Below are 25,064 nucleotides of genomic sequence, written 5' to 3' on the forward strand. Positions count from 1 at the left end.
GTCATCTCGCGCCGTCAATGGCAGCAAAATTAGTCAATAATAATGTAGTTCTTTAAAATATATATGTACAAGTTTTGAATAAAATAAAAACGGGGAATACATAATTTTTATTTTATTATTATTTTTTTGAATGATTTTTACGTATTTTTTAAAAATGTTTTTAATTTTTTAAAATAAGAAAACAAAAAATAACATTTCAAAAAAATGTTTTTTTAATTTGGAAAGCAAAGATTTACGTTTTAAATTTTTAAAAAGGTTAAAATTGTGTTTGGTTCCAATTTAATAAAGAAAATCCAATAAATATTCTTTTATTTTTAATTTTTATGTATTTTAAAAAATATATATTTTTAGGGCTGTCAAAATTATCGCGTTAACGGGCGGTTATTAATTTTTTAAATCACGTTAAAATATTTGATGCATTTAACGCACATGCCCCGCTCAAACAGATTAAAATGACAGCAAAGTGTCATTTCCACTTGTTACTTGTGTTTTTTGGTGTTTTGCCGCCCTCTGCTGGTGCTTGGGTGCGACTGATTTTATGGGTTTCAGCACCATAATTATTATTGACATCAACAATGGCGAGCAACTAGTTTATTTTTTGATTGAAAATTTTACAAACTTTATTAAAACAAAAACATTAAGAGGGGTTCTAATATGAAATTTCTATAACTTGTACTAACATTTATCTTTTAAGAGCTACAAGTCTTTCTACCCATGGATCGCTTTAACAGAATGTTAATAATGTTAATGCCATCTTGTTGATTTATTGTTACAATAAACAGATACAGTACTTATGTACAGTATGTTGAATGTATATATCCGTCTTGTGTCTTATCTTTCCATTCCAACAATTTATAGAAAAATATGGCACATTTTATAGATGGTTTGAATTGCGACTAATTACGATTAATTAATTTTTAAGCTGTGATTAACTCAAATAAAAATTTTAATCATTTGACAGCTCTATTTTTTTTTTTTATAGATTTTTAAAAGTATACATTTACACAATAAAAGAAAAAATATTTTTAAAATATTTCAAATGAATGTGTTATCTTAAAAGGGAAAAATGGCTCACCTTTATTTTTCATATTATTGCTTTTATTTGTTTTAGTTGTTTCAATTAGAAAAAGAAAATACAGTAAGTATTCTCTATGTATATTTCATTTTTAGTTTTTATGTATTTACAGACGAAAGCAAAAACAGTACATGTAAAACTATAGAGTATATGCTTTCTTTTAATTTTTTTGCGTTTCAATTTAATAAAACATTCATATTTTACTGTTTTCAAAATGTATGTGTATATATAAATATATATGTATCAAAACTAAATATTCTTCAGTTTCTGTAGCCCTCCAAATGCATTTAAATTTCATATTCGTGTTTAAGTATGAGGCTGGCATGAATGATTTATTTGGCGCCCAACACAAAATCAAATAGTGGGCCAAATCTGGCCCCCCAATCCTTGTGTTTGACACCTGTGATATACAATATGCTTGACATGATTGGCGACCAGTTCATTCTTTGTCCTTGTCTGACCGGGCATTAGCAGGTGACCTTTCTGAGGTATTCTCACTTGCCTAACACGACCCCGAAGACAAGCGCTTGAGGAAATAATGGATGGATTAAGGTTGCAATTTGTTCACGTGATGAAGTGGTCGCCGGCCTGCCAACTGCAGCGCACGTGCTGCCATTCAGGAGGGATCAGCTGATTCCTCACTAGCGCTCAACCTGTATTTCTTGATGATGTCAGAACACAACAAACAAACTTTTGTTGGTTGAACTTTGACCTCCTTTGACCCTTAATGCCACACGTGTGCCGAGAAAAGAGCTTTGTGACATAATCTGTGATTGTTTAACGGCTGCCATAACTATTATCATAGACTATTTTGATAGTCATTGATCTAAAAATTGTACAAACACACTTATGTGAGCCTTTAAATAGCTATTTTTCATTGTTTTATAAATTTTGGGTAAAAAAAACACATTCTTTTTCTTATCCTTTTTTTTTTAAGTTCGTTTAAAAAAAGCAAAAAAGTTAATAACATTCAGTTATTTAATAAGCTTTTTGTATTTTAATCAAAACCTTAAAAGATATAATTTATTTAAAATATGAATGTATTGAATTTTTGTATTGAATTTTTAATTCTTTTTTTAAGAAACATACAAAAAGAAACCATAGATATTCGCCATTTTATCCTTAAATTTTTCAAATAGTTAAAAAAACTGAAGTACTTTTAATTAAACAAAAAATTGCAAAAAGAAATAAACAGTAGCAGTAATTTTCTATTTATTTTTGTACTTTTTATTTGATATAAAATATACATTATTTATTAAATAAAAAATAAAAGGGAAAAAATTTCATTATCTTTTTTAAATGTTTTTTTTTTTTTTTTTTTAGAAAAAATGAAAATAAACTTGCTAAAAACAATTTAAAAAAAAATTAGCATAAAACATTCTCTTATCGATTTTGATTTTTAAATTGATTTAAAGCAACACTTGATAACTTTTCAGTCTAAGTCGATTTTAGTGACGCCGGTGGACAAAAGCGGTCGTGTTTTGCCTTAAGGAAGACAGCGTTTCCCATGAGGACCAGCGCACACCCGCATGGTGTTGTAAAATCATGATTGTTGCCTGTAGATGGATTAAACAACATTTCTGTTTACAGCGGCAGTGTGAAGGATGAAAATGAATAAGGTAATGAATCCAGTTGTGGCTAAACAATAGCATTTGACTGTTAGCAACCATGTGGTTTAGTGTGGCTTTGCATTTAGTTTTATTGATTTGGGTGGATACACTGTCCTCTAGTGGCAACAGTGAAAATGACATTTCATTTTACATGGCTGAATCCAGCTGCTCCCTGTTAAGACCGACATAAGATAAGTTTTTGTTTGAGCTAATGTTTTTTTAATGCATTCGTAATTTAGTTTACAGGTATATTTAGCTGTTTGTTTGTAGGAATATGTGTTTGAACCATTTGTTAACAGCATTGTAAAAAAAAAAAATGTTAGCATTTTATAGCATTTAAGGTAGCGGACTTTTGCTATGTAAGTTAGCCAATTGTTCTTTTGTTGTACATAAATCCTCATTAAAAAAATTTTTTATACCGTTTGAGGCTCATCTCAGGTATTTGAATTTTTTATGTTCCTTATCCGATTACTCGATTATTTGAACTAACTAGTTCATCGATTAATCGATGACTAAAATAATTATAGCTGCAGCCCTAGTCGACATATCATCACAAATGTTATGAAAATATTTAACAAAGGTTGAAAAGTTACATAGTGTTGCTTTAATGTTTGAATTAAAAAAAAAAAAAGCACAATCGGTAAACATTATCTAATTAATTTTAGGTAAAAAAATTGTAATTAATATTAACAAATAAGCAAAAAAACTAATCGTCTTCTAGCGATCTATGTTTTAAGTTCATTTATTGAATGTTTTATTTAAAAAGGAAACAATAAGTCAACTGTCTTGTCTTCTAACTTTGTATTTATTTTAAAACACAAACACACACACACACATACACACAAAGGGAAAAAAACAGTCAATATCCTTTTTTTTTACTTATATTTTTTTAAAGTCTTTGATTTTCTATCAAAAAGAAAACAAAACTACAAAATTGTTATTATTCTCTGATTTCTGTGATCCTCATTAAAAACAGCTCATCAAAGAATATATTCATCCAGTCTGACTTTTGACCTTTCACACTTGACTTTGCTGGTCAGAGCTGGACCTTTCCCGTCGCCACGGACACAGTCGAGAAAACCACGCAGGCTGGCACTTCTGCCACTGACAGGGCCAACAGCACCACTGCCACAGACGCAGCTGACAAAAACACACCGACAGGCACCGCAGCCACCGACACAGCCAAGAAAACCACGCCCACGCCTGAGGACAAACACATTTTTGTTGAGAACACCGCGACCACTTTCGAATGATATTCTGCATAATTGGACATCAGTTTGAGGACCTGTATGCGGGCGTGATCTGTGTGCGTGGGCTTGTGCAACATTCTTCTGTACAGGGAGAGATTGTACAAAAACAAGATTCTTTTTTTTTCCCTCTGAAAGACAAAAAACACAAATGCCCAGAATATACATTGTTCTGACGATGTTTAGTTTCATTATTAATTCACTATTATCAATTGATTATTCCAGGTCATTTCCTGTTGCTATCAGGTCACTTCCTGTTGATTTTGGAGCATTTTCAGGGCACTTCCTGTTGATATTTTGTCACTTCTTGTTTTTTTGGGGTGGGGGCATTTGTAGGTCACTTCCTGTTGATACTGTGTCACTTCCTGTTGTTTCGCAGCATTTCCGGGTCACTTCCTGCTGATTTTGACTCACTTCTTGTTCATTTTAAGACATTTGATGTTGACATTGAGTTTCAATATTCATTATTCTACGGTGGTATGAAAAATTATCTGAACCTTTTGGAATTCTTCACATTTCTGCATAAAATCGCCATCAAACGTGATCTGATCTTTGTCAAAACCACACAGATGAAAAAACAGTGCTTTAACTAAAACCACCCAAACATTTATAGGTTTTCATATTCTAATGAGGATAGTATGCAAACAATGACAGAAGGGGAAAAATAAGTAGGTGAACCATCACATTTAATATTTTGTGCCCCCCCCCCCCCCCCCCTTTGGCAGCAATAACGTTAACCAGACACTTCCTGTAGCTGCAGATCAGTCTGGACTAATCTTGACCCAATCCTCTCTACAAAACTGCTGTAGTTCAGTCACATTCCAGGGATGTCTTGCATGAATCGCTGTCTTTAGGTCATGCCACAGCATCTCAATGGGGTTCAAGTCTGGACTTTGACTTGGTCATGCCAGAATGTAGATTTTGGTCTTCTGAAACCATTCTGAAGATGCCGATATTTCCTGATTGATCGACATCCCGATCGATCGAGTCCGATCACGTCATTTTCAAAGTATCGGAATCGGCAAAAAAATATCGGCCATGCCTTTTTTTAATATACTGTATATATATTTTTTAATTAAATCGTTTTCTAATTGTATTTAACGTTACAGACATAATATGTTACTCATCCAGAGTCTTTAGTTTAGGCTTAAGGTAGGATTATCAATTTATCCCGATAACGGCAGTAATACGTTTTTTATAAATGTATTACGTTAAAATATTTAACGCAATTAATGCATGCGTTGCACGACCCACTCACGCATTGTCGCACTCAACCTGTAATGGCGCCATTTTACCTATATAGAGAGATAAAAGGCAGCGTAAAATGAGTACAGTGTATTTTGGCAGCCTTTGGAAGATTATCTTAATTGGCTAAAGCCGTACAATCCCTCTCCCTATGATTAGAAATATCATGGGAAGCAATGTGGGGAAGCAAGGTAGCAATTGATCTTTTTCTTGACACCTTATTTTATTTCCCAACGCAGAGAAGATATATCAATTGGTAGCACTACGCACAGTCATGCATTGGGGCTTGGCTACAGTATCATTTCAGTATCATATTTACTGAAAGCTCAACAAATACACTAGATGGCAATATTTAGTCACAATATACAAAGTCACAAGTCTTTCTATCCGTGGATCCCTCCCACAGAAAGAATGTTAATAATGTAAATGCCATCTTGAGGATTTATTGTCATAATAAACAAATACAGTACTTATGTACTGTATGTTGAATGTATATATTCGTCAGAGTTTTATCCATTTTTTTCTTAATGCATTGCCATAATGTATATGATCGGGAAAAATTATCGGGAATGATTGGAATTGAATCGGGAGAAAAAAAAAAAGCAATCGGATCGGGAAATATCGGGATCGGCAGATACTTAAACTAAAATGATCGGGATCGGATCGGGAGCAAAAAAACATGATCGGAACAACCCTAATAAATACTATGATTTTATAATTAATAATACTGTACAGAAAGTAATTTTGGAATGTAAAAATGTGCCGTGACTCAGAAAAGGTTGGAAAACACTGATTTAGCCTATCAATTAATTGGGTTCTTATTCATGAGAAATGTAGCCCTGACCGCCGTTTAATAATGCGTTTGCTCATTTTGATTTCTCGTTCCCAGCAAAAAGTGTCAATAGAGGTTATCCTGTTATGTTGAGACCAAACCCATGCCCTTGGTCATGTGGCATTTCTAGGTCACTTCCTATTAATATTGCTTCACTTCCTGTTCATTTTGTGACATGTCAGTGTACTCTCCTTAAGCTGAGTTGCATTAATATTCATTTTTGTCATTTTATTATTCCAGGTCACATCCAGCCCCATTTTTGGGACACTTCCTGTTGATATTGTGTCACTTCCTGTTGATTTTGGGGCATTTCAGGTCACTTCCTATCATTATTGTGTCACCTCCTGTTGTTTTGCAGCATTCCTGGGTCACTTTTTGTCATTTTTTCAGTATTTATAGGTCACTTTCTGTTCATTTGGGGACATTTCTATGGGGTGCCGTTTGTAAAGCAGCACATGCTGAAAATTACGACAACATTTTCTCACATTTAGTGCCACACAGTGTTTAGAATGTGGTGTAAAAATTTTAGAGTCAGTTTTTTGCACATTTAAAACATTATTTAGCAACTTAAATGTTTATTTTTAAATAAGAAGTTTTGGACCTGGTTGTTTAAGTCCAGAACTAAATATTTAATTTAAATCTTAAATTTATGTCCTGCATCCTAAATGTTAAATCTGGAAACGGTTGGAACTAAATATTTAGCTTAATATTTTTAGCTTAATTCACATGACTGAAGACCGGAAGTAACAAAATAAAAGCTGGCGCACACAAAACACTCTTTAAATAGTTTCTCCTAAATGTGTATTTTAGCTATATATTGTTATAATCACAATGACTCATGTCCAAGAGCTGACCGACTGCCACTGTTGAGTAGGTTTTATTAATTTTTAATCAATGTAAACAGACAGTCTGAGCTGCTCCAGCTTTTATTTTGTTACTTCCAGTCTCCAGTCACGTGAATTTGCATATTAAGCTAAATATTTAGTTCCAACCGTTTCCAGATTTAACATTTAGGATATAGGATATAAATTTTTGATTTATATTAAATATTTAGTTCTGGATTTAAACAGTCAGGTCTAAAACTTCTTATTAAAACATAAATGTTTAAGTTGCTAAATAGCGTTGTAAATGTGCAAAAAAAAAAAAAAAAAAAAAAAGTGACTAAAAATTTTAAACCATTTTAAACACTGTGTGGCGCTAAATGTGAGAAAATGATGTCGTAATTTTTAGCATGTACTGCTTTACAAACGGCGCCCCATACATTTCTGGGTACAATAAATTCTTCTGACATTAAATTTCATGAACTCATAAGCTGCTTTTGACGGGACTAGTGTGGCACAAGTTCATTTGCTGCCATCCCTCCCACTTTAAATTGATTGGACGTGTTAAACGTTAAACTCATTTAAATCCACAGCAGAAGGATGATTGACACATGATTGGAATGTCTATCATTGTCAATGGAAGCCAGTGAGGTAAATCTCTCATTCATGTTCAAAACGCTTAAATACTACTTTATTCAGATAATCAGCTTAGTTGCGCCGCGCGCGTGCCGAGGTCTTTACGGTTTCTTGGCTCATTGCTATGCGGGAGGAAGTGACATTACCAACTGGTGTAGATTGAAGGGCAGAACAAAGAGTTAAAAGAAAGAAAACAAGTTTGTTATGTTAAAAGGACGCATTGTTGATTTTGGGTCACTTCCTGTTGATTTTTGGGCTTTTCTGAACCACTAACTTTAGATTTTGGGTCATTTTCTAATGGTTTCGGAGCATTTCAGATCGCTTCCGGTAGATACTGACTCCCATCCTCTCGATTTTGGGCCATTTTCAGGGAACTTCCTGTTGATATTGAGTCACTTCTTGTTGATTTGGTGAGATTTTTCAATACCTCTTGATTTTAAGGCATTTCCAGGTTCCTATTAATTCAGAGACGTTTCCGGGTCACTTACTACTGATATCCTGTCACTTCTTATTGATTTTTATGGCATTTCCGGGTCATTTCCTGTTAATTTTGGCTCATTTCTAGGCCACTCCATGTTGATACTAGCTCACTTCTTATTCATTTTGGGCATTTTTCAAGTCACTTCTTATTGCTTTTTGGTCATTTTTGGGTCATTTGCTGTTGATTTCAAGGCATTTCTGGGTCACTTCCTGTTGAAAATGGTTCAGTTTTATTAGTGGAATTTTCCAGGTCACTTCCTGTTGGTTTCGGGTCACGTCCTATTGATATTGAGTATTTCTAGGCCACTTCCTGTTGTTTTTTCGACATTTCAGGGTCAGTTCCTGTTGATTTGGCGGCATTTTCAGGTCACTTCCTATTGTTTATTTGCCACTTCCTGTTAATTCTCAGGCATTTCCACATAGATATTAATCAGACTCAAAAAGCATGCTGCGAGCTAATAAGAACAGCTATTATCACTTGTCGGCAATTTTGTGTCAGTGCCGTTTGATAAACATACCATTGTAGTCAATAGAGCATAAACTTTGAAATCGCTATAATGTGTTTAATTTTCAACAAATTTTCAAATTGTTCATAAATGTTGGCGATGCAGTAAATGAAACGCATATTTAGACATAGAGTCATGTGAAAAAATTAGGACACCCTATGGAAGCCTGTGTGTTTTCTAACTTATTTGGTCATATAGATATTTAATATCAATTTTTACAATCTTGAGATATTCAAATAATTGAATTATACAATTAAAACTGAAAAGAAATAATTTTTATAACTTTCTGTAAAATGTCATTTTAAATAAATGCAATTTCTGTTGAGGAATAAATTAGAACACCCCCACATTCAAGTCCACGTAAAATGGCTAAAATCACACACGGTGTATGACATAAGGTGAACATGATTAGAACATCATTACCCCGTGTTTTGAATGAGGCTTGCCTTATTTAAACCTCACATTTAGTTTGGTATGCCCCTGACTGCAGAAGTGAGAGGAAACACCATGGTGAGATCAAAGGAGCTGTTTGTGGCCTTCAGAAAGAAGATTGTAGACGCTTACGAGCATTTAAGGGATTTCAGAAGATCTAAAAAGAATATAAAATCAGCCATTCCACTGTCCGGAAAATAGTCTACAAGTGGACGACATTCAAAACAACTGCCAACATGCCCAGGTCTGGCCGTCCAAGCAACTTCACCCCGAGATCAGACCGCAAGATGCTAAAAGAAGTCTCCAAAAACCCTAAAATGTCATCACAGGACCAACAGCAGGCTCTTGCTAATATTGATGTGAAAGTGCAGGCCTCTACAATCAGAAAGAGACTTCACAAGTTTAACCTTCATGGGAGGTGTGCAAGGAGGAAACCTTTGCTCTCCAAGAAGAACATCAAGGCCAGCCTGAAGTTTGCCAGAGTGAATGTGCACAAAGACCAGGACTTCTGGAATATTGTCCTTTGGACAGATAAATCTAAAATTGAATTATTTGGACACCAGAGCAGAGGACATGTTTGGTGTAAACCCAATACAGCATTCTATGAAAAGAACCTCGAACCAACTGTGAAGCATGAAGGTGGAAGTGTCATGGTTTGGGGATGCTCTGCTACAGCAGGACCTGGCCAGCTCACCATCATAGAATCCACCATGAATTCTATCATGTATCAGAGGGTGCTTGAGGAACATGTGAGATCTTCTGTGGAAAAAATTTAAACTGAAGCAAAACTGGACCCTGCAACATGAGAATGACCCAAAACATACTGGTTAATCCACCAGGACTGGCTGAAAAGGAAGAAATCGAGAGTCCTGGAAAAGCCGAGTCAAAGCCCAAATTTAATCCCATTGAGATGCCGTGGTGCAGTGTTGTTAATTTTACTTTAAAATAGTAATTAATTACAGTTACAAATTACTTCTCCCAAAAAGTAATTGCGTTAGTAACTCAGTTACCTGAATGTAAGAGTAATTAGTTACTTGGCAAAGTAACTAGTGATAATTTTTTGTTTTTTTTTTTCTCAAAAAAAAAACAAAAAACAAAAAAAACAACAACAACAAAAAAACAGGTCACACAATGTGAAGTTTAAAGGATTTGGGGGACAATTGGCCCTAGCCCAATTCTTTACCCTCCACTTAACTAGACACAAGGGTATTGCGATAACTAGCTAGTAACCTTTTCTATGTGTGGAAGTCATTTAAAGTTGTGAATCAACCGTTAAAGTTGTTAAAATTGCTCCCGTTATTGCATTAGTTCCCTTCTGTCTACTTTAAACATGTGTAAGTTTTAAAACTGTTTCATCATTTAAAGATAGATTTAAGTTAAGATTTTGCCGATTTAGAAGCATTTTAGATTTAAAAAAAAAAAAAAAAAAAAAAAAAAAGTTACTTAGGTTCGCTAGGAAGGATCTCTACATCAGGGCCTTCCTGAGAGGTTTACTGCTTTAAGATGGCGGCTGTTTACTAACGCATGTAGTCCTTAAAACATGTTGGCAATGCAGCTGTGTCGGTTTTTGCATCTAGTTCTATAATATGATATCTACCGTGTCATGTGGGCGTAGTTTGTCGGCTATGGCTACAGTCAGGTATTATTGGAGCCACCTAGCATCGCGGTTGCAACGGCGTCTTCCCCACTGCTGCTCTGCACTCGTCCCCGTCAGTCCGTTTCTCTCAGACTTTTTTTATTCAACCAACTTAGTAACGCATAGTAACGCACGCCTTTCCCGCCTCAGTAACGGTAACGGCGTTGCCAAGATGAGAAAAGTAATTAATTAGATTACTCATTGCTGAAAAAAATAACGCCGTTAGTAACGCCGTTATATTGTAACGCCGTTATTAACAACACTGCCGTGGTGTGACTTGAAACGGGCAGTACATGCAAGAAACCCCTCAAAACTCTCACAGCTGAAATTATTCTGTGTTGAGGAGTGGGGAAAACTTTCTTCAGACCGATGTTAAAGACTGGTAGATGGCTACAAAGAGTGTCTCACTCAAGTTAAAGGGGTAAAAGCGGGTAACACTAGCTATTAGGTGGTAGGGTGTCCAAACTTTTTCCTCAGTTAGAATATGCATTTTTGTTGAAACATTTGGTTTAATATAATGAGTAAACCAATGTTAATTTTTGTTGTTTACCTGTGAAGGGAATAGGTACCGTTCTCGCACACACTATATTATTGTTTGCATTAGTCTAACACATTCATCTCACTATAGTTTAGGCAGACTTCACTCCATGCCCTTGAACACAGTAAAGTCAATCACCTTATCGGGGCTCCTGAGGGGGAGATGGAAAAATGGTACCGTTTCTCGTAGGCTAACTGTTTGCATTACTCGAACACACGTAATATAATTAATCAGGGAATAGTATCATTTCTCATTTTTACTGTAGGACTGCACTACTCTAACACACCTAATATAAAATACATAGCACACTATAGTTTAAAGAAGCAGAATTGATACACAATGCCATCTTATCACAGAAGCCCAACGTATGCGTCACGAGCAAGATTGATGCACCAAATCTGGCAATCAGGACAAAGACCAGCGCGCTTTGTCCCAAAACAAGTAGCGCCAGCCCGGATAACAAAGTTGATAGCGGGCGCTTGAGACATCAAGACCAGCGTCGGTCGCTGTGGCAACCACGTCCCATTCGACACGAACCTAAACCGCCCAAAACTGGCCACAGAGGGAAGGTCCCAAAAGCAATGCCTGGACACACCTTCGGCCCGGCCTACTCCACCAAGGACTTAAAAAACACTGAACACTGAGATAACACAGATTTTGCTTCTCGGAAACATTTTCTGTGTAGCCTTGTTTTGGATCCAGAATTGTCCCGCCGTCGTCTGTTTTTGCTTTGTTTTTTTAATATTGTCGACGAATAAATTGTCAAAATAAATTTTGCTTTCGTCTGTAAATACATAAAACTAAAAATGAAATATACATAGAGAATACTTACTGTATTTTCTTTTTCTAATTGAAACAACTAAAACAAATAAAAGAAATAATATGAAAAATAAAGGTGAGCCATTTTTCCCTTTTAAGATAACACATTAATTTGAAATATTTTTTTAAATATTTTTTCTTTTATTGTGTAAATGTATACTTTTAAAAATCTATAAAAAAAAAAAAAATAGAGCTGTCAAACGATTAAAATTTTTAATCGAGTTAATCACAGCTTAAAAATTAATTAATCGTAATTAATCGCAATTCAAACCATCTATAAAATATGCCATGTTTTTCTGTAAATTATTGCTGGAATGGAAAGATAAAACACAAGACGGATATATACATTCAACATACTGTACATAAGTACTGTATTTGTTAGTTATAACAATAAATTAACAAGATAGCATGAACATAATTATCATTCTGTTAAAGTGATCCATGGATAGAAAGACTTGTAGTTCTTAAAAGATAAATGTTAGTACAAGTTATAGAAATTTTATATTAAAACCCCTCTTAATGTTTTCGTTTTAATAAAATTTGGAAAATTTTCAATCAAAAAAATATACTAGTAGCTCGCCATTGTTAATGTCAATAATTACACAATGCTCATGGTGCTGAAACCCATAAAATCAGTCGCACCCAAGCGCCAGCAGACATGACACTATCATTTTATTCTGTTTGAGCGGGGCATGTCCGTTAAGTGCGTCAAATATTTTAACGTGATTAATTTAAAAAATTAATTACCGACCGTTAACGCGATAATTTTGACACCCCTCATTTTTTCACATGACTGTAACTATACAATATTTTTTTAGGGTTATCATTTTTTTCGGGAAATCATAGGCACGCAGTACGGTTTGTTATAAACCAAACTGAATAAAAATCCTCGAGGATTTCACCGACTTAAGAGTAAATCCAATCATGTGGCGTCCAATCATCCTTCTGCTGTGAATTTAAGCGTTTATCAATAGTGGACGTCAAATTCATTTGGCTGCAAATAAACGACTGTCGTTGCAACCAATACGTTAAATGAGTGCCTTGCAAAGGTTTAAGTATAACATGTTTGTGAAGTGAATTTCATTATTAGCTTTAGCATGCTAATAACTACAAAAGTGGGCTTTACCCGCGGGTAGCAGAAGGCAGCAATGACTCTCCGCAGGCGGTTAGCGTAAATCTGAAGGCAGCTAAAGAGCGCCGCCAACAGGATGCACCAGCCAACCCAACCGTACGCAGACACGTCCAGGGAAGTGGGTGGAGTCAGGCAATCTGTGGGCGGGAAAAGCTAATGTGACAACCAAATGAAAGCGTATCATCCTCCGGACTAACCCTTGTTATCGGACATGACGCGAACACTTGAGGAAACGTTGAACGCGGCAAAGGACTTCTTCAGGAGACGGGCCATCATTGAGTCTCCGTCTACTTGGATGTCCACTTTCTGGCTGCCTGAAAATGACAAAACGGGGACGTAAAATCTCGCCTGAACGTGTGTTTATGTGATTGTATCTTACTAGAAAAGTTAAAAGTGGTGTGCGTGTGTTTGGTAACGACATCCAAAACCCGAAATACAGAAATGTCCACTGTAAACAGAACCGCGGCCAGAAGAATGGCGGACAACACCTGAAAGACGCTTGACACCTACACACAAAAACAAGAATTAGCATTAATTAGCATTAACAATTATTGGCATGTTAGCATGACAGCCTACCACTTCTCTGAGTTCCTTTGGGTGTATTTTAGGACTCCAGGGGTCGACAAATTTTCGTCTTTCGGACTTTGTCAGGGGCAACAAATACCGTTTCCCCTGAATGGTGGGACAGACAATGCTTGGTTGCCATTGACAGTGATAGATGTCCAACTACTTGGCATCCAAACATCATCCTGCTGTGTATTGAAATGAGTTTGTCTTGTGTTTATCACAAGTAGACGTCGAATCCGTTTAACTTGAAAGTCTACTCGTGACAAACTCATTTCAATTCATAGCAAAAGGACGATTGGACACCACACGATGTCTAGCTTCCTCGAAAATGTTACCGATGACATCCTGCGTTGGTCAATGATGCCGAAGTACTTCGTGACGTACATGTTATCGAAGTACAGGTCTCCTCGGAATTTTCGCACGTAACCGAGAGACCTGAGCAACAAAAACAGAAAAAAAAACAAGGTGATGAGATGAATTTCTTGCAGGAACGTGAGTGGGGCTCACTGCGTGAACATAGAGATGAAGGTGAAGGACATGATGAGGCGCAGAACTCCCACGACTTGACTGGTGCGAGCGGTTAGCTTTTGGATAGTAGTTTCGATCTCACGCTTGAAGTCGCCTTCCATAAGTTGTCCATCCAACGCCGACTTATTCTGTCGCTCCTGCGAGATACGTACACGTGGCGTCATTAAGTCAAGGGCCGACGGGCCGACGCGGGTCTCGACCTTGACGACGAGCTGGCTGCTGAATTGCGTGCGGAGAAGATCGACTGAAGTGTCGAGTTTATCGAACAGTTGACCGAAATTTTTCTCTACGGGAATGTTCTCCTCGCACCAGCCTGTCATCACTGATTGCAAAAACATCACTGTGAAAAAGCATTCTACGACATTCTACAAAACAACGAATAAACAGAAAAACAAGCTATTTTCATCCTTCTGCTGTGAAATGGAATGAGTTTATCGCGAGTAGACGTCTTATCCATACACGGAGATTAAGGGGGGCCGGGCGGGTATAGCCCTCCCCCCCAGTGGCCTAAATATGTCATTGCATGTAATTGACTTTCCTATACAGTGTACAGTGGTTTTCCCATAAGAATTCATTATAATTCCATTAATTAGTTCCACAGCCCGAAAACCTACACTAAATCCTTAATACAGTGGGGCAAATAAGTACAGTATTTAGTCAACTACTAATTGTGCAAGTTCTCCCACTTGAAAATATTACAGAGGCCTGTAATCGTCAACATGGTTTACGAAGCCACTCCTTTGTTGCCCTGGCTGTGTGTTTGGGATCAATGTAATGCTGAAAGACCCAGCCACGTTTCATCTTCAATGCCCTTGCTGTAGTAAGGAGATTTTCACTGAAAATCTCTCGATACATGGCCCCATTCATTCTTTCCTTTACACAGATCAGTCGTCCTGGTCCCTTTGCAGAAAAACATCCCCAAAACATGATGTTTGCACCCCCATGCTTCACAGTGGGTATGGTGTTCTTCGGATGCAATTCAGTATTCCTTCTCCCCCAAACACGAGAACCTGTGTTTCTACCAAAAAGTTCTATTATGGTTTCATCTGACCGTAACACATACTCCCAGTCCTCTTCTGGATCATCCAAATGCTCTCTAGCGAACCGCAGACGGGCCTGAACGTGTACTTTCTTCAGCAGGGGGACACGTCTGGCAGTGCAGGATTTGAGTCCCTGGCGGCGCATTGTGTTACTGATAGTAGCCTTTGTTACTGTGGTCCCAGCTCTCTGTAGGTCATTCACTAGGTCCCCTCGTGTGGTTCTGGGATTTTTGCTCACTATTATTGATATCATTTTGACGCCACAGGGTGAGATCTTGTATGGAGCCCCAGATCGAGGGAGATTATCAGTGGTCTTGTATGTCTTCCATTTTCTAATAATTGCTCCCACAGTTGATTTCTTTACACGCAGCGTTTCACCTATTGCAGATTCAGTCTTCCCAGCCTGGTGCAGGTCTACAATTTTGTCTCTGGTGTCCTTCGAAGGCTCTTTGGTCTTGGCCATATTGGAGTTTGGAGTGTGACTGACTGAGGTATTGGACAGATTGTCTATTATACCGATAATGAGTTAAAACAGGTGCCATTAATACAGGTAACAAGTGGGGCCTCGTTAGACCTCGTTAGACCTCGTTAGAAAAAGTTAGACCTCTTTGACAGCCAGAAATCTTGCTTGTTTGTAGGTGACCAAATACTTATTTTCCACTGTAATTTGGAAATAAATTCTTTAAAAATCAAACAATGTGAGTTTCTGTTTTTTTTTTCACATTCTGTCTCTCATGATTGAGGTTTACCCATGTTGACAATTACAGGCCTCTCTAATCTTTTCAAGTAGGAGAACTTGCACAATTGGTGGTTGACTAAATACTTATTTGCCCCACTGTAAATACTGCTGGTACTATTACAAATGGCAATGGCTTTCTTCTTCCTGCCTTCGACTTGCCTTCGACGTGTTTCCTCCCTGCTCCTGCTGCTGCTATCTTCGTTAGTCTAGTCAGTCTGCTTTTTTTTGTATTTTTTCCTCTGTGGATCAACTGTTGCTGGTCTCTCATACGAAAATGGATTTGATTAGTTGGTCTTTCAGCGCAATTGACAAGATTTTTTTCAACAAGACACTGTGCACCAGGAGAGCTGTCTTGCCCAAATGGGACCTTTGCTGCTGGCTACGTGAGAGATTCATGGGATCATTGGAAGCCAGCCTGTCTCACTGATCTATTTGTGGAAGATATCAAGGATATTTGGCTGCTTGGCGTAATGGTTGTGGGGTTCCTTCTGCTTTGCGTAGGAGGCGCCCTGCTCTACCGGAAAGTTTCCAAGACGGTAGCTTTCAAGGAAATCAACAAATTGACCATGGATCAAACGGTACGATTCAAGGCATTCGAGAACCGCGTCGAGGCTTGAATTGAGAACTGGCTCCGTGGACTCACGGTTCAGTCCGAGGAAGGGTGGAGAAAAGTGGATGCTACCTTGCGCCAGGTGGCGGATCTGTCGAGGGAGACCGCGATTATTGGCAATGACTTAAGGGACCTGAGGTCTCACCTACGCCTTGAGGAGCACAATTTTGACTGAAGACCAACTGTATTTGGACATATTAAATTACTTATTCAGCTTAATTCCATTATAATTTTCCTTCCTTTCACTTTCCTGGACACCCTTATCCTACCCCTCCCTTCTCCTGGAGAGAGCCGCACAGATTGCCCATCTCTTGCCGTTGATTCTCTTCCCAAGGCTGGTCACAGGGCCCTGCCACTCTTATTTTGTCTACAGGCGCATACAAATATTGATACACCTGTGCATACACACATTCACACACAACCTCCCCCCCTCCAGTCTGCTAACGCCTTTTCTTACTATCACTGCCCCCCCTTCCTCCAGCCATCACTGGTAGTTTTCCTTTTTTTTTTGCACAAAAAATTCCTGCATGTGACCTGTCCATCATGTCATATCCCTGCTATGTTGTATGATATATGTGTGTACTATAACTTCTGTAACTGCTCTGTAATTCCCAAAGAAGAGAGAGAAGTTGGCGGTACGGAGTGTCTGTATCATAGCCTAGCCTAGCCTAGCCTAGCCTAGCCCAGCCTAGCGTAGCCCAGCCTAGCCTAGCCTAGCCTAGCCCAGCCCAGCCCAGCCCATCCCCTCCACTCCCATCCCATCCTATCCATTACACATTGCAAAACAATTACACATAGCAAAACAAATAAATTATAAATCAAAATCGGAATAATAATAGTAATAATTCCTGTAATAATGTGATGAATCGGCTTCTAATGAGGCAGACATGTTTTGCGTGCTGTACCTGAACGCACCGCCTGGCTGACGTCACAGAATAAGAAAAGTGCAGCTGAGATTTTACTTTCTCTTTTAACGTTCTGTTGTTGCTGGCGTCAACTGCGGCGGACAGTAGGCGTGTTGTGTTGCACATGTTGTGTAATAAATGATTAAAAACCTGAACAAGTTGGTGATCTCTTAGGCGATGTTTTTTTATGCCGCTGCTCATAGAGACTCATATATGCCTAAGGGTGGTGCCTGTTTTTGTTTTAGGTCGCTAACAGGTTTAGTTCTGAAAATATTTCAATTTTAAGTTTTTGACAATAGGCCCCCTATCTACGGATTGGCCCTAAGCCCCGTGTCCCGTCAACTGATAGCAAAGTCTATGCCATAATCAACAGTAGTTGACTTAAAATGCCTAGAAAACCAGAAAGTGACCAAAATACACATGAGGTTACTCAGAAATGACCCAAAATCAACAGGAAGTGACGCTCACATGCATGAAATCAGAAGGAAGGGACACCTAAATGCCACAAAATTAAAATCTAAACGCCCAAAAATGCGACTCATAGTCCGATGTGACTTATATATGGTTTTTTACCTCTTCATTGCACATTTTTTGGCTGGTGCGACTTATACTTAGGTGCGACTTATAGTCCGAAAAATACAGTACTTATGTCAAAGCTAATACAGTAAATGAATGAATGCAAGTATAGCTGACCTTGCATGATGTTACATAGGAAATCGAACTTCATGGGCCAGCAGAGGGCGTGCATGATGTAGGGCACGTTGATGGCATTCAGACACTCCTTATACTTGTTTTCGAACCAGTCAGTACAACTCTGGATGCCATGCTTGACCACTCCTGCCAATGACAGGAGATGAAGGTGCTTCAGAACAGGGCTGTCAAAGCCTATGCATCCACTCATCAACATCTAATCGATTTTAATTTTGATAGTCGATTCATTCGTTAACAGACATTTTTTGGACCCAAAATTTGTCCAAATCTTTTATATATTTTATTTTAATTTCCATTATAGTTTTTACGCTGATTTACATTTTTAAAATATATTTTTTTAAATTAAGAAAAAAAGGATCTATTTAAAATGTTTTTTAACTTTTTTTTTTGTAGGTTTACATTTATTTAAAATAAAGTAAAATAAATTAAGTATAAATCAGTATTTAAAAATATATATATTCATTTGTTTTATTTTTATTATTGAAATTTTAGAAAATAAATAATAAACATTTTGTTTCAAATGTATTTTTTTATGAAACCATCATTAAAAAAGCAAAATATTCTCTTTTTAATTTTTTATTAAAAACAGTTTTTTTTTATTTGAAAATGAAAAAAAAATTTTTTTTTATTTATTACTTATTTTCTTTCATTTTCATTTATTTTCCCCCCCTTTTTTCAAATATATATCTTTTAATAAAAAATGAAAAATAGTCAGTAGTTATATACATTTATTGTTTAAATTTTTAAAAAACCTTATTCGCTTTTTATATATATTTTATATTTATTCACATTTTAAATTTATTTTCCAATCAAGCTTTCATTGAGGACAACCAAAAATATTGAAATTTTATTTTATCTAATTTTTTTCAATATTTAAATTCTATTTTAGCTAAAAACATGAAGTCGATAAACATGGTTTAATTTTGCAGGCCACACAAAATGTGGCGGGCCAGACCTGGCCCACGTGCCACAGTTTGACACCCATGCTCACCTTCGCATCGAGACAGGGTCCCCAAAGTAAATTGTTCCTGCGTGCTGGTATTTTTTGCCTGGGACTTGTCATTTCCGTCCTGAGCGAAGACTTCTTTTCGGATAGCGTCAAACACAGCTCTGGTGTTGCCAGTGTCAGACTTGAACTGCTCTTCCCCCTCCTGGACGCAAGGGGCACCATCAGTTAGCTTTGCGGAAATAGTATTCAGCAAGGGCGTAGGTTTGCATACTGATGGTAGGGACATAACACGACCAACCGTATTTGCATCATATAAAGAGTTCAGTTGTATAGGTCATTTAGATTGTCTTCCCATATTTTGTAAGGATAGAATAGGCACTACCAATATTAAGTGAATTATTTTCATTATGTTCAGAGTTACATTTATCCCTTTTCACTTGCAGAATGTGCCGGTCCAATTTTTTGATCCTCAAACGCACATTTGATTGGCTGATGACTTGACCGCATGCCCCCCCCCCCATCCGCCAACGGCAACACAGGGCCACTCACACAGCCCCGACAGATTCATGTTGACAAAATGCCGCCTCCACCGCCCTCTTCGAAGAGGAGTGATATTAATTTTTTCGGCCAGCAGCAACCACTGTAAGTATTGTAAAAAGACGTCAATGTTGTGGAGGTGGGGGAAACACCACTAATTTTGCTGCTGAAAGTCCGACCTGCATCAGAGTTAACATACCAATAAACTGTGTGAACTTGCTAACCTGCAAAACTATGGCGGTAAGGCGAGCCTCCACAAGGAATAACGAAGTCAAGCCAGCCGTCCCTCATTTGGATCATTGTTTGCACTATGTGCATTACGGTAATGCAATGCAGTGGCTTCAGAGTGCAAGTACCTTTATTTAAAAAAAAAACAACAACAAAAAAAACGGGAAGCTATCCAAGAATGGGCCCACTTCAGGGGGACACTGACATGAACATGATCTGACACGAAAAAAAAAATCTGTGAAATGAAATCACACATAAGAATTTCATGAGAATACTTTGGTTCGAGGTTGCCTCAGATGTAGATCGGTCATTGGATGGCTTAGATTTTTTTTTTCATTATTTTTTTCCCCCCAAATCATTTTTATATTACTTTAGTTACTTTTACTACTTTAGTAGTTACTACTACTATATAATAGTTTAGTTTGAGTGTCGGGGTGTTCCAGTGTCCCCAGAAGTGGACCCATTCATGGATATGTTACGTTTTTGGTTGTTTTTTTTAAATAAAGGGACTTGCACTTTGAAATGTTTCTTTAGTAGTTTTTGAAAACAAAGGTTTGAATCGAACATTGTCAATCCAACTCGCATTCAATAATCTGTTTGGTCTTATTAATGTCCCGTCCCCAGCAAAAATTGTACATGTATGCTGTTATATCGTCCCTACCAATTTTGAGACCAAACCTACGCCCTTTGTTTTTTTTGTGTATTAATACCAAAGTAATTTGAATTCATTCAAAACTCATTAATAGATCACATGTCCTGTTGATTTTTGGGCATTTACAGTTCACTTCCTATAGATTTTGGAGCATTTGGTCACTTCCTGTTTATTTTCGGGCATTTATGGATCACTTCCTCTTGACTGTGGGGTCACTTCCTATTAATTTTGAGGCATTCCCGAGTCAGGGTTCATTTCGGGTCACTTAGTTTAAATTCAAGATTATTTCTTGTCAATTTTGGTGCATTTCAGTGTCACTTGCTGTTGGTTTTGGGGCATTGATGGGTCACTTCCTCATGATTCTGAGTCACTTCCTGTTGATTTGGGGTTCATTTTTGGTCACTTTCTTGATTTTTTGGGTTTATACCAGTGAATTATGGGTCACTTCCTATTGATTTATAAATTTTGTGACATTTTCGGGTCACTTCCTGATGATTTTAGGTCCTTATTGATTTTGGGGGCTTTTTTAAATTACTTCTTGTTAATATAGTAGTACAGTGAACCCTTGTATTTCGCAGTTAATGGGGACCAGAACCCCCCACGATAAGTGAAAAACCGCAAAGTAGCGCCCCCACCCAAAAAAAAAAAAATTGTGTGTTCAAAAAACAACAACAACCTTTTCTGTGTATACAGTAATTTTCGGACTATAAGCCAGTACTTTTTTCCCTCATTTTGAATCCTGCGGCTTATTGGATTTATTGGGTTCAAAGGTAACACTTTATTTGACAGTAGCGTCATAAGACTGCCACAACGCGGTCATAATTATGACATGACACTATCATGGGCATTAATGTAAATGCATATGACAGATGTCATTAAGTGTCATTGGGCAAAATATGTCACAACTCCATTTACGTCCAGCTCGGATATTTTACATCCATTCAAAAGCAAAATTGTTTGCCGGATTACACAAAGTGATATCTTTAATAAGCATTTATTATTTCTCATGGCAGTGTCATGTAATTATTATGATGGTCTTATGACGCCACTGTCAAATAAAGTGTCACCAAATACCATAACTAACAATTAATGAAACAACTGGAACAGTAACTGAAGACATAATCAGCACAAAACATAATTTTTGATTGTTATTTACATCTGTAGCTCTGCAATGCATGATAGGAGGCATGTTGGACGACAGCAGGAGGCAGCAGAGGAAGACTGTCTCCCTAAAGTGAGCAGTGAAGGCCAAATGAAGGTTTTTGAAGCAATGAAGCTTTGCAGCCAATTGGTTCAAAGCTTCACGGGGGTTCATTTGGTTTTATGACAGTCATATGATGCCGCTGTCAAATAAAGTGTTAACGGCTAATATCTTTTGGTGTAAATATTCCATAATACAGTGAGGACACCTGCGGCTTATACTCCAGTATAGCTTATCTTTGAACAAATGTTGTTTTTGTGTCAAATTTGGAGGGTGGTAGCTTAAGGTCAGGTGTGCCTTATAATACGAAAATTACGGTATATATTTTCATTACCATATTTTCGGACTATAAGTCGCACCAGCCATAAAATGCCCAACTAATAGGAAAAAAACATATATAAGTTGCACCGGTGTATAAGTCGCATTTTTGGGGGAAATTTACTTGATAAAACCCAACACATAGAACAGATATGTCGTGTTGAAAGGCAATTTAAAATAAAAATACAATAGATAATAACATGCTGAATAAGTGTACAGTATGATAATGTTACATGATGCATGAACAACGAAATGCGAACGTGGCCGCTATGTTAATGTGACATAGCTATTAAGAGTTATACAGATTACTATAGGATAAAAAACATGCTAAAAACTTTACCAAACCATCAGTGTCACGTCAAAACACCAAAATAACATGTGAAATGATATAGTAATGTGTTAATAATTTCACACTTAAGTCGCTCCAGAGTATAAGTCGTACCCCCCACCAAACTATGAAAAAAACTGCGACTTATAGTCCAAAAAATACGGTATACAGTTTTTTAAGCATTTCAAATGTAATGATAATAATGTAATAATAATGATAAGTTTTAAATTTGTTACTGCCCCACTGAATTATTTTTAAACAAGAATAGAAAAATGCTTGTCTTTATTAAATGCTTCATTGAGTCCACTCAAATCCGCTCATGCTGCCCACTTACACTCATGAGATGCCACAGCAAATGTTTAACAAGCTAAACGATGATTGACACATGCGGCTCCTTGAAGTTTCAGCTTCATAGCTTCTCTGGCAAGATCAAACCTTAACGCCCGTCAATCATCGTTAACTTTAACAAGCAACTCCTGTGCACTGTCTGACCAAGAAAAGCAGCAGGAGGGAGAGTGAGCGACTACCTGATCGGATTGGGACAGCTTTATAAAATACTGCATTTATTTATTTTTTGATTGAATAAAATCCATCTTAGTTTTAACTTAATTACACTATATAAATAAATACAATACACATTATTTGACCAGCAATATGAATAAACAGCAATGTGACATTACAGTGTTGTGTGGTGACTCTTACTATGACTCTCTGCGCCACCTCCCTGAACGGCTTTACGGCATCCTTCCATAGCAACTTGGCGTTTTGGACTTGAAGGTCTAGATTGCAAGACAGAGACGTAGCTGCCGCCTCAACGTTATGCTGGATGTTGGACACCGGACCTGTCAATCAAACGGACCGCCTTTAAATGATCAGCTATCTAGAACCTAAGTATTCGATACCTGTATAGAGCGCCGACAAAATGAGCAGCATGATGAAGGTGCGTCCGCGGGAGCCGAGCATGCTGGGAAACATCAGCAGGATGGCGCACCTGAAGGCTGATGACAAGGCCCCGCCTACCAGGCACAGGCCTGGACACGGCCAAATAAAAGAGTCACATGATTTAGTCACATTATGGGATCCCAAAGAATCGTACACTTGCAAAAAAAAGCTGATGTTTGAAAAAGACCACTGACAAAAAACAATTGTAGGTATAATTTTTACTCAAAAAACTTCCTGCACATTTTGGAGCATTCTGGGGTCACTTCCTTTACATTTTTTTGGGCATTTCCCAATCACATCATGTTCATTGGTCACTTCCTGTTTATTTCCGTGTCACTTTTTGGGGGCATTCTTGGGTCAGTTCTAGTACATTTTGGATTATTTTCTGTTGAATTAAGGGTATTTCCAAATCACATCATGTTTATTAGTCACTTGCTGTTCATTATGGGGCATTTCCGGGTCACTTCCTGTTTATTTTGAGTCACTTCTGATAGATTGGGGGGCATTCTAAAGTCAATTCCTGTACATTTTGAATAATTTCCAATTGATTTTAGGGCAATTCCCAATCACTTTATGTTCATTGGTTCATTGATTTGGGGAATTTTTTGGTCACTTGTTTATTTCAGGTCCCTTTCTGTTGGTTTTGTGGCACGTACGTGTCACTTTCTGATGTTTTTGGGTCATTAACGTTCGTTTATTCGCCCCTCCCAGTCGAAATGGATTGGACGTCGAGCGCCTTCACTGGCAATGAAAAATGACCAGTGACCATTCATGGCCAGTCCACCCTGTTTCAATGAATAGTACATCTATTGCCGTCAATGGCATTCAATGAGTTAGATAACCTGTTGACCTAGCAGGCTAATAGAGTACTGAGGGAAACCCTAATTTCTCATTTTCTTCACCTGCAGTGTTGTTAAGAATGGCGTTACAGTATAACGGTGTTACTTTTTTCAGTAGTGAGAGGGGTTCATTTGTGTCGGATCCTGCCGGAACAAGATTCGGCTCCCTGTGTTCCGGGACTTATTTGAGCAGATCCGGCACCTCTCGTGTATAGAAAATAATAACAATATGTGGACCGGCGATTTCAGTGGCTCATTCGACATTGCTCCTATGTCCTGTTCTTCCTTCGGGGAGGTGGTGTAGTGTATAAAAACACCAAGACTCCTCGGATGGTATGGAGACTTTTATTAACCAAACAAAACCAGCGGGGAACAGTCAGCCAGTCAACACCACGCACCCGCGCAACTCTCCTTTTTGCTCCCCCTCTCTTCCCCTTACGCTCGCCCACATCTTCTTCTACGCCATATTGGCAATGCCGGTCACCTTGAAACAGGACAGCGGCCCCTTGGGAATGCCGGTAACAATGTTGTTTATAAAAATTTAACGTCATTTGAAAGAGTCTGAGATTTGTTGATGCACTGAAAAGCTTGACTCACAAATCACGCCCCTGACTTAAAAAAAAAGAAAAAAAAACTTTGCGGAATCTGGGGTGCAAGCAGCCAGGGTCAAATAGTATTACAACATGCCCAAAAAACTGTTGCATTTACTGTCTTTTGAGAGATGGTTCAAAATGAGTCAGAAAAGAAACAACGGGCGATGAGGGCAGCTGCAGCGATCATGATAACAGGCAGCACCGGGTGCAGCAGAATGCTAGCGCCTCAGCAGCTAGCCAGGTTCACGGAGAGCCAGCCAAGCCGGGGCAGGAGGCTGCTACCGTGGCAGCAGCTGGTCAGGTTCAGCGCCACCCGGAGTGGGGACCAGCTACAGCGCCAGCAGTCAGCCAGGTGGACCACCAACAGC

General features: G+C 37.8%; 1 protein-coding gene across 1 annotated transcript in view; it reads right to left on the reverse strand.

The window, feature by feature from the left end:
- Positions 1 to 3,521: 3,521 nt before the first annotated feature.
- The window catches only part of dcst1 (DC-STAMP domain containing 1), a 29,322-nt gene continuing 7,779 nt past the window's right edge, over positions 3,522 to 25,064 (reverse strand). The window contains exons 4-16 of the mRNA XM_057835293.1: positions 23,225 to 23,353; positions 23,025 to 23,164; positions 19,101 to 19,260; positions 18,092 to 18,235; positions 14,293 to 14,426; positions 14,084 to 14,232; positions 13,912 to 14,011; positions 13,586 to 13,681; positions 13,389 to 13,515; positions 13,207 to 13,323; positions 13,004 to 13,146; positions 3,971 to 4,063; positions 3,522 to 3,888 (exon numbers count right to left, since the gene is read on the reverse strand). Of these exons, the coding sequence (XP_057691276.1) occupies positions 3,703 to 3,888; positions 3,971 to 4,063; positions 13,004 to 13,146; positions 13,207 to 13,323; positions 13,389 to 13,515; positions 13,586 to 13,681; positions 13,912 to 14,011; positions 14,084 to 14,232; positions 14,293 to 14,426; positions 18,092 to 18,235; positions 19,101 to 19,260; positions 23,025 to 23,164; positions 23,225 to 23,353 (1,718 nt within the window). The 3' untranslated portion in view covers positions 3,522 to 3,702. The remainder of the gene's footprint in view (positions 3,889 to 3,970; positions 4,064 to 13,003; positions 13,147 to 13,206; positions 13,324 to 13,388; positions 13,516 to 13,585; positions 13,682 to 13,911; positions 14,012 to 14,083; positions 14,233 to 14,292; positions 14,427 to 18,091; positions 18,236 to 19,100; positions 19,261 to 23,024; positions 23,165 to 23,224; positions 23,354 to 25,064) is intronic.

The sequence above is a fragment of the Corythoichthys intestinalis genome, chromosome 4, assembly GCF_030265065.1.
Source record: "Corythoichthys intestinalis isolate RoL2023-P3 chromosome 4, ASM3026506v1, whole genome shotgun sequence".
NCBI lineage: Eukaryota > Metazoa > Chordata > Actinopteri > Syngnathiformes > Syngnathidae > Corythoichthys > Corythoichthys intestinalis.